The sequence below is a fragment of the Arachis hypogaea genome, chromosome 7 (assembly GCF_003086295.3).
Source record: "Arachis hypogaea cultivar Tifrunner chromosome 7, arahy.Tifrunner.gnm2.J5K5, whole genome shotgun sequence".
NCBI lineage: Eukaryota > Viridiplantae > Streptophyta > Magnoliopsida > Fabales > Fabaceae > Arachis > Arachis hypogaea.
The window spans coordinates 1,324,995-1,335,629 of record NC_092042.1 but is presented as its reverse complement, the minus strand read 5'-3'; the positions used below and the strand labels follow the sequence as shown (position 1 = coordinate 1,335,629).

Genomic DNA, 10,635 nt, shown 5'->3' with positions numbered 1-10,635 from the left:
ATTATTTATGCATTTTGATCCAGAGTTTTGACTAACCATTGTAAACTTTTCACATAGTATTTCAATCATTTTGTAATTTATTTGACTAACCTACTATTTTTTTTAATCAAAAATAAAGAAATTTGAATTCACCCCCTCTTAAATATTGAACTATAACTGATTAGCATTTGACTAACCTACTTACACTCATTTCATATGTGATTTTTCATAATTTTTCCCTTTCAATTCTACTATAGCAAATTTATCGATTATCATTGTCATCAAGCATTATTGCGCAAATAATGAATTTGATCGAGGTTTTTTGCTGTTAGATTTGTGAATTTATTAGTATTCGATTTTTGAATTTAATGGGGTTTGATCAATAATGTGAATCGTGGATTTTGATAACCACATGAGTTTGATGGTATGTTTTGTAAATGTACTTGACCAGAATCAATTCCTTCCAATCCAGATTGGCCGTCGCCATGAGCAACGTCAATCAGAACCCGGAAAGGCTGCTGGCAATCCCTGTGAAGAAAAGTGATCCGGTGGATCTGTACCGGCCGTTACGCAAGTTCGTAGCCACAAAATATTCAGAGAGCGATGCACAGAAAGTGGAAAGCATTCTCGAAACCCTAAACAACTGCCGCAGGGACATGGTGGAGCGAGGGGACCTCTCCCTTCCCATGCAACGTGACTGCCTCATCCACTACTTCAAATGTCTCTGCATGGTTGAACCACTCTTCGCCGCCATCTCCTCCGACGCCGACGCCGACCCGATCACCTTTGTCTGGTACGACGCCTTCTTCTCCGAGCATGAGAATGGAGTCTCCTCGCAGCGGAACAGCATCCAATTGGAGAAGGCTGCTGTTATCTTCAACCTTGGCGCCATCTGCAGCCAGATTGGGGCCTCTTGCGACCGCACCACCTCCCTTGGCCGTCACCTTGCAATGGACGCATTCAATGCCGCCGCCAATTTCTTCTACAAACTCTGGACGGTTTTTGCCAAGGACGTCTCCGCCACTCTCGACTTGAGTCTACTCTTCGCCAAGAGTCTGCACCGCCTCTGCTCCGCTCAGGCTTCGGAGCTCAACTTACAGCAACGACTCCACCACAACAACACAAATGACGACGCCAGTTCCGTTTCGTTTAAATCGGTCAGTTTTACCTCTTGATTGATTTTACATTTATTCTTTCATTTTAGATTTTCAATAGGATGATATTGATGATGTTGATGATTATGATGATGTAGGTTTCTCAGAATTATCGGGCGGTATCTGTTATGATGCTACGTAACTTGCCTGCAACGGAACATATCCTCTCATTTGACCGAACATGGATAACTCATCTTTCCCAGAAGTTGACATTCTTTCAGGTGGAGGCTCGTCAGAGGAAATCATCCATCCTACCCAAATCCACCCAACCTGTAGTAATATCATTGGTGTCTCCTCTTGATGATGATGCAGAGTCTGTCACTGAAAAATTAGTTAGAGCGGCCTGCAACTGTAACCTCGCTGACTCGTGGACAGGACAACTAGAACAACAACTACGAATCCCATTCATTGACCTCTTCCTTTCGGAGTACAGCCCTTTCAAGATTATGGATGGTGGAAAGCTGGTGGCTTACCCATGGGACATGCCTCCTCCTTATCCAACAAATTTGGCATTCCTTTCATCTTCGTCTTCGTCACATATTCTGGCATTCCCTTTGAAGAAGTGTGAGCCCTTGGACCTATATGAGTCCCTGCGCAATTACTTTGTCCTCAAATACTCTGAGAGCGTGGCAAAGAGAGTAGAAGGCCTTCTCCAAATGCTAAACAAATTGCGTGGTGAGATGCAGCGTGATGACATCCCTCTTCCCGTCCGCCGTGATTGCCTCATCCGCTATTTCAAATGCCTTTGCATGATTCAGCCCTTGTTCCCCATGACTTCCTCACCCAACCCACCTATCTTTGTTTGGTACAATGCCTTCAACCCACAAGAAGTCTCTTCTCAGCACAACATTTATTTGGAGATGGCCTCTGTTCTCTTCAACCTGGGAGCCCTCTGCACCCACATTGCTCTCTCCAGTGATCTCACCACCAATCAAGGCCATCGCATTGCCATAGACGCCTTAAATGATGCTTCATATTGGTTCTTATTACTAAATTCTGTGACTATGTCGGCATCTGCCACTGTTGACTTGTCAAAAAACTGCAGTGATATGCTGCGCGAGATAATATCCGCTGAGATTGCTGACTTGAACTGTTTACCTCATTCCCGTTATGATCGATCATCATTTCCTGGATATCCTGTATGTATCATCATCTACCTTTTCAGTTGACCCTTTCTTACCGTGTTTGATTGTTATCAATCTTGATTTGTTAAATTGTTTGATTGGGATGATGTAGGTTTCTTCGCTTTATCGGAAAGCTTATGATCTGTTGACAGTTGGGCCTTTAGCTGAGAATCTTGTTCAATCCTCGATACCTCAATATCTCGAGTCGAAGATAACATCCCACCATGTTAAGACTGCTCCTACTGATGTCAGCGAACAATTTCTTTTAAGGTATTGTAAGTATAATTCCCTGCTTCCAGAGGAATGTCAACCACTATGCTTGGACCTTCTCTCTGAGGCTGGCCCTGTCATGATTAAGGATGGAAATCTTGTGGCCAACCTTAGAGGCAGTGATGTTGCCATGGAGGAGATGAGCTTGCCGGAGACCACAGTAACATTACCATAGAGAAAAACTAAACAAGCTTTAGGAATTTTCTATTTTCTTTTTTAAGTTGGATGTTGGAATTTTGTTTGTTGATGCTAGACCTCTATTTGTACATATGCTATCCTCGTAATTTTGTTTGTTAATGTGTGAATACACATTGGTTCTTATTCCTCACCAATTTGTATGCCTCTGATGTGGTAGCCATTGTTAGTTTTTGTTGCATATTGGTTCTTATCAAATCTTGTGACATATGGTGCCTAGGAGAGCGATTTGCTCTTTTCTTTTATCTTAGAGATACCATAGATAGAGCAAACTATATGCATATGTTTTGCTCAATGTGAATGTAGAGGAGAATTATATCTTTTTGTGGTTATGTTCTTTCATTCTAACAAATGTCCTTGTGTTCTTGTTTGAGAATTGAGATCAATTAATTATCCTTGTTTAAAGCTGCTTCTGTTGTTATTCAAATCCTTCTGAATTTATTATTTGTATTTACATAATTTTCCTGATGTGCTTCCGAGATGAGTTCTGCTTTCTTCGTTTTAGTAGACCGTAGTTATGTTTTCTCCTCTTTTACCTCTTTAGTTTGCTTAAATATTTTGATAAATAGAAATGAAATCGGTGTAATCTCAAATTCTCAATGTGATTTCTCCTGGATAATTCAATATCACTCTTAACCGGGTTTGCCTCTTTGTTAACTTTTTTCTTCCATTTTTCCATTTCTGATTTTGTTGATCCAATCTTGCAAAGCATCTGATCATGTGGTTTTCTTACCTAACCTGGTTGAAGGTTTAGTTCTCGTTATGTATTGGATGTTTTACTTCTCTTGTTTATATTTTCTTATTTTATTTCAGCTTTAGTCTCATTTTTATAGTCCTATGAATGCTTGTATCACAAATTGTTAGCTTTTATTATTGTTTTGTTTGAGGTGGCAGTTTCAGGATTCAGCATTTTGATGTGCTGGTAAAATGCTTGCAAGAATTATTAACTTTCTTGTTGACCAATTTTCCTCATATTTAAGTTAATTTGAATGGTTGTTTACTCACTATTGTGATATGTTTTTGCACCAGACGAATTTCTGTAGGACAGTAAAGTTGTTAATTATCATTTTACTGCAGGATTTTGGATTCTCTTGATTTCATTTTACTATGACTTTGTCATTTTCACATTAAAATCTTGAATAATCGATGATGGAGAGACAAACATGACAAGATCATGTCAAAAATGAATATGAACCAATCCAACCCAATTGGGGGAGAATATATATGTTAACTTTTAAATATATTAGGTGTACACTAAAATTAATTATTAAAATTAGTAGTTAAAATAGAATATATATTAAAATATAAAATATATATTAAAAATAAATTAAATTATGTATGTGTTTAATCAGAAATACATAGTAGTTGAGTTTTATATGCAAATAGCTTTTTTTTTATCGAAAATAATGAGACTCAAACCCGTAATCTCTTAGATAAGTACGAAGAGATGATATCATTTGAGTTATAACTCATTGGCAAGTAGCAATTTTTGTTTGATCTTTTAGGATTTAAATGAAAAATATTAAATAATAATTTAATTAAATATATCAAATTATTTAATAATTATCAAATAACAATTTCACATAAATACAATTGCATATGAATTTTACCTATATTAAATTGAATTACTTAAAATAATAAAAAATAGCTAATAAAAAGAGGAAATATATGAATAGTTATAACATTAATATGGAGAATAAATAGTCATTTTTGATCGTGTAAAATGTTGGTCGTCTTCAATGGTGATCATTTTGTGCTTTTTCACAATGACTGCAACCTCTCTCCAACATGCATGTCATTTTATTCTTTCTGGACTGCGCTTGCTAATGCCTTGAAGAAGCTCCTTCTCCTGTTTCTTGGTGATTCCGACTCTCACCTTCCGTGTCCCCTCCCCACATGCATTGAAGCTGTCGGCGACTTCTTCCATCTCCATGGTCCCTCCTCCCTGTCTCTATTGATTGAAATATAAGCGAATTGTTGAACAGATTCATCTCGTAGCACGCGTTTCCTGCATCTGGGCGTCCAAGCTTTTGTTGCCGGCGCGATCAAAAGTTGCTGCTGTTCTGGTGCATACAGACTTTAAGAGATGGTAGTAGACTAATGCTAGAAAGGCTTCACCAAATGAAGGTGCATACAGACTTTAATGGTAGTAGGTTCAAAAGGTTTGTCCATTATTGACCGTACGGACAGAATTCCAAAACTGTCGTATCTGACACCATTGTCTCTGAGGGGCAAACTGTTGTAACAAGCATTTCGTAGCGAAGTCAGGCTTGGATCGCATAAGCATGAATGACGAAGGTGGTTGCGGGTGAAGTCAGGGCCGGAAATTAGGTTTCTCCAGGAACTGCACACGCTCCTTAGGGAAACAAGCGTCCTTGCCGGAAGCCTCAACAAGATATCCATTGACCATTATCAATTCCTTCGGAAGGTCTGGCAGCGGCGGCGTTCTTGCGGTGGCCGTGTGATGATGGAGCAGTACACGTCCTGTCGACGCGTTCTTCTCGGCGTCATTCATAATTATGATCAGTAACGTCATCGTTTCGGTTTGAGTTTGCGTTGCTAGATGACTATCGATCTAAAATCTATTCTAATGTTCTTATTTTATTCTATTTATATGAAGGTTTTCATGTTTTAAAATGACATTAGCATCGATTTTTCGAATAATGGACTCTAAAATAGAACAATCAGAGAATACATAGAGAGTACATAAAAAACCCTAAATGAGTGAGAGAGTGATGGCGCCCGACGAAACGACTTCCCAAGAGGAAGACTTGATGAACCGCAGCACTAAGAAGGTCAAACCTAACGGAGATGAAGTGCTATTAGACGCAGAGGCAGAGGAGAACGGAAGATCAGAGGACATGGATCTGCAACCTGTGAATGGTTCCCCAAATTTTGAGGGTAGCCAAGAGAAGGAACAGAGGGTACCATCCGATTTGATTTTGAAAAAGGAGTGACCTCGTCAAAGCTGAAGTCAAATGACGGAAGTAGAGTATGTGAAGTCTCTTATAAGGATAGACTCTTGATGGGAGGTGCGGGAACGTCTCTTTCACCGGAGGAAATTGTTCAGATGGTAGCGGAGGACTATATGTTGGAGGAGGTCTCTGAAGACGGTGCTGGCAGAGCAGCTCCCTTCAATCCAAAGCCAGAGGTTGAGGTGAGTTTGGCAGAGTATGACGAATGGTGTCGTCCATGGAAGCTTTCTCTTATTGTAAAGGTACTCGGTAAGAATATTGGATTTCGATCTATGGACTCGTGGGTTCACCGTTTTTGGTCTAAGAACGGGGATGTAAAAGTAATTGATCTGACTGGAGAGTTCTTCCTCGTGCGCTTTGACAACGAAGGTGACTATAAACACGCGCTCTTTGAAGGGCCGTGGCAGGTGGCTGGGCACTACCTGTTAGTACAAAGATGGAGGCCGTTGTTTCAACCTTCAGAAGATGCGATGCAAAAATTAGCGGTATGGGTGAGAATTCCGGAGCTGCCGGTTGAACTCTACACCTATCACTTCCTATGGCGGGCAGGTGAAAAGATCGGAACAATATTGAAAATTGATCAAATTACTTCTATACACTCTAGGGGAAAGTTTGCCCGCTTATGTGTGGAGGTGGATCTGTGAAACCAGCTTGTCCCAGCTATAAAAGTTCTCGGAAAGGAGTTTAAGGTAGAGTACGAATGTCTCCATCTTATCTGCTTTGGTTGCGGTAAGTATGGGCATAGAATTGATGGTTGCCCAGAGAGTAGGCGACCAGAGAAGGAGAGCAGAGAAGCTACAATGGAGGGTAGTAAGGTCCTCGGGGATCCTCGAGATGCAACAATGGCGATTATTGCGGACAAGTCGAATTTAACTGTTCCTTATCCATCTCAACCGTCGCCTAATGTGTTGGAACAAAATCCTGTGGCTCAGGGAATTTCAAATTTGACGGCAAGAGCTGATTCTTCAGGAGTGTTTGGGCCGTGGATGTTGGCTAAGAAACCCCAGCGCAGATTCAATCGAAGCAACGGTAATGTTGGGATCTCAATCCAGACAGGTAACCCAATTGGGTCAGGTTCACATTTTCAATCTTTGGAATATGTAGAACAAAAGGAGTCTAATATGGAAGCACATGTTCATAAAGAAGGTTTTCTATCAAATAAGCACTCAGTACAAGCGGGAAAGACTAAGAAGCTAGAGCTGCCCAAACACACCTCCTCCTCTAAGAGCAGGCTAGCTAGGCCAAAAGGTACTTCTAAAACCCAAGAAGGGAGGAGTTCTCGTGAGAAGGAGGGTGGAGCAAAGAGTACTGAGGAATCATTGGTAAAAGGAAAAGAGGTAGTGGAGGGGATCTCTAAAGTTAACTTGGAGCGAAAAGATATAGAGTACTGGAGGACTTTAAATTTGATGAAGCAGATGAAGTATGTGGCGGGAGATGAAGAGCTGTTCTTAAATGACGTGCCTTTCACTCAGATTCATCAACCCTCGAAGGAGGCTCTCGCAGCACTAAAGTTTCTGAGGGGAAGTGCGAAAGAAGAAGCACTGGCAGCTGCCAACCCTCCGGATCCTGGATCAACTCAGATTCTTAGCTTATGCCCGAATCAGACGGATTCCCTGGAAGTGGAGGATGAGTCTGTAAGGATGGTGGTAGATACCACACCAACTTCCTGCTCTACTTGATTAAGGCCGCTTCGGTTGGTTGTCTCTTCTACTTCCTTGTTTATTTTTTCCTATGAATATTATTACTTGGAACTGTAGAGGTGTTAATAGCAAAGGTTTTTCTACTTTGGTTAAAGATTTATGTAGGAATTTCAATTGCAATATGTTGTGTCTTTTGGAAACTCATCTATCGGGTCCAAAGGCAAATAAGATTGCTAAGAGATTTGGTTTCTCAGATTGGTTTCTTGAAGAAGGTATTGGTTTTTCAGAGGGCATCTGGATTTTATGGAATTCAAATTTTTGGAATGTTGAGGTCCTTATGTCTCATAAACAATATGTCCACATGAAACTTAGATATGGTTTGGAAAGTCCTTGGTTTTTTACGGTTGTTTATGGCTCCCCACAAATTGGGCTGAGAACTAGTCTATGGGAAGGTCTGAAAAGTATTGCTGATAATTTGACTAGTGAGTGGTGTGTAGGAGGGGACTTTAATTGTGTCTTATCTGCTACCGATACAGGGGGTAACTCTGGTCTCTCTAGAGACCATGATCGTTTTGCGGATTGCCTGTTAGAGTGTGGGTTGCAGGACCTGGGCTTTAAAGGTCAGTCGTTTACCTGGCAAAAAGGAATTATTAGAAGACGGTTGGATAGATACGTAACGAATGCAGCTTGGTCCCAACGCTTTAGTAGCGCCATGGTAAAGCATCTTCCCAAACTCAAATCAGACCATGTCCCAATTTTTCTGGAGCTTTGGGTTGATAGTACTGCTGCATCCTCCTGTCGTCCCTTTCGGTTCTTGGCTTCATGGTTGACTCATGAGAACTTTAATTCTATGTTGAAGACAAACTGGAAGGATGAAATTTCTATGGACCAAAATGTGACTAATTTTATGGAAGCCGCAAAGGTTTGGAACAAGGAAGTTTTTGGTGATATTCATCGGAAAAAGAATAGAATTTTGGCCAGACTGAATGGTATCTTCTTGAAACTTGATTTTGAAGTGAATCCGTTTTTGGAAGATCTCCAAACTGAGTTATGGAAAGAATTGGAAGCAATTTTTATTCAAGAGGAGATACTTTGGAAACAATGTTCAAGATGTAAGTGGATAAACTATGGGGATCGCAATACCTCCTACTTCCACAATTTGGCAACTGCTAGAAGACGGAGAAACAGAGTGACAATGCTTAAGAACCAACATGGTGAGTGGGTAGATGACACGTTTCAGCTTCAGCAATTGGGCATGAACCACTTTCTTTCACTTTATGCTGATGATCAGCCATATGAGAAGTTAGTAGCTTCCGGTCTGTTCCCTACTTTGACGTCCGAAGAGGTTGGGTGCCTGGATCGTATGGTTGCAGTGGAAGAAGTCTCTGCGGCTATATTTTCTATAGGAGCTTGGAAAGCCCCGGGACCAGACAGTCTTCCCCCTATGTTTTACCAGAGCAACTGGAGCCTTGTGAAGACCTCAGTTGAAGATTGGGTGAAAAAGGTGTTTGTGGATCATGCAGAAATAAAGAAGGTTAATAATACCTATATTTCTCTAATTCCGAAAAGGGAGGTTCCTGAGAATTTTTGCCATTTTCGACCTATTGGATTGTGTAACGTCTCTTATAAGATAGTTACTAAAATTATATCCAACAGGTTGAAAGAAGTCATGTCCAAACTCATAAGCCCTGCTCAGTGCAGTTTTTTCCCTGGGAGGCAAAGTGCTGATAATATTTTGGTGGCACAGGAGGCTATACACTCTATGAGATATAAGAAAGGGACTTCTGGTTATATGGCAATCAAGATAGATCTTGAAAAATCTTATGACAAGTTGAATTGGAGATTTATCCAGGATACTCTCCAGGAGGCAGGTTTGCTGGGAATTTGATCGATTTGATAGTGAGTTGCTATTCGTCTGCAAACATGAATCTATTGTGGAATGGGACTCCTTCGGATCCTTTCGTTCCTTCTAGGGGTATCCGACAAGGTGACCCCATGTCACCCTACTTATTTGTGTTGTGTATCGAACGGCTATCACAAATTATCACAATGGCAGTTAAGCATAATATCTGGGAGCCAATCACCCTGAATAGGGGAGGTCCGAAGCTGTCACATTTATGTTTTGCTGATGATATCGTTCTATTTGGGAAAGCATCAATGGAGCAGGTGGAGTTAACTCGCGGTATTCTTGAGCTGTTTTGTCGGTGTTCTGGTCAAAAAGTTAGTTATGATAAGTCTTGCGTCTACTTCTCTGAGAATGTGAGTTTTAGTCGTAAGAGGGCACTGAGTGAAGCCTTAGGTATGCGACTAACTTCAAACTTGGGCAAATACTTGGGTGTTCCTCTCCTCCATGGCCGTACTAAAACTGAGGACTTTCAGTTTATTATTGATAGGATGATGAGTCGGTTGAGTACGTGGAAGGCTCGTAATCTCTCTCTGGCAGGCAGAGTTACCTTGACCCAATCGGCTCTAGCTTCAATTCCAACCTATATTATGCAAACCATGAGAATTCCCTTGAGGGTTTGTGATAAGATTGATAGTATATGTAGGAGCTTTGTTTGGGGAGGTAATAACTCTGGTAAGAAAATCTACTTACTTAGCTGGAAAAAGCTATGCTCTCCGAAGAAATCTGGAGGCCTGGGGTTTAGATCCGCCAGAGTGATGAACGATGCAAATCTGATGAAACTGGCCTGGAAGTTAATTCATAATAGGGATTCTCTCTGGGTACAGGTCCTCCGCAGTAAATATAGGTGTGGTGATAATACCATCCCTTTGATGAAGCCTCTTCAACGTATGTCTAACGCTTGGAAAGGTATATCTCACATTTGGAAACAATTTGAGAGGAACCTTATCTGGAGGATTGGTTCAGGTCAGACCGTGAATTTTTGGAAGCATCATTGGATCCCAGGTGTTCATTGCTTGATGGACTTTGCCCAAACAGAGGTAACATCGAACATGAGAGATGAAAAAGTCTATGACTATGTGGTGAATAATAATTGGAATTATGACCGTATCGGTTACAATTTGGGGGATGATTGGTTCTCCATCTTTGCCTCTATTAAGCCGCCAGAAGCGGAGTTAGGTGAAGATTCGATTGCTTGGATGCTAACACCGAATGGGGTGTTCTCCATAAAACCAGCTTGTTCTGCCCTTGCCTCCCCTGCTAGTTCTGAGAATGCGAGCCTTTTTACTCGGATATGGAAGTTGGAAGCCCCTCAAAGGCTTCGCAGTTTCTGCTGGTTGGTAGCCAATAATGCACTTCTTACGAATGAGGAGCGTGTTCGGAGAAATATAGCTC

The 10,635-nt window shown here is 41.0% G+C and overlaps 1 protein-coding gene across 1 annotated transcript; it reads left to right on the top strand.

Annotated features, from left to right (window-relative positions):
- The first annotated feature begins 288 nt into the window (after positions 1–288).
- On the top strand, positions 289–2,830 carry LOC112701799 (uncharacterized). Its single transcript, XM_025752558.3, has 3 exons — positions 289–1,136; positions 1,232–2,272; positions 2,370–2,830. Exons 1-3 carry the CDS (start codon positions 417–419, stop codon positions 2,700–2,702), a joined length of 2,094 nt encoding a protein of 697 aa, XP_025608343.1. The 5' UTR covers positions 289–416; the 3' UTR covers positions 2,703–2,830.
- Positions 2,831–10,635: the final 7,805 nt, after the last annotated feature.

Bases quoted from the DNA above. Each gene is read 5' to 3' on its own strand.
- LOC112701799 (XM_025752558.3), top strand. From the start codon at position 417: ATGTACTTGACCAGAATCAATTCCTTCCAATCCAGATTGGCCGTCGCC. The intron at 1,137-1,231 runs GTCAGTTTTACC...ATGATGATGTAG, and splicing joins GTTCCGTTTCGTTTAAATCG to GTTTCTCAGAATTATCGGGC. The intron at 2,273-2,369 runs GTATGTATCATC...GGGATGATGTAG, and splicing joins CATCATTTCCTGGATATCCT to GTTTCTTCGCTTTATCGGAA.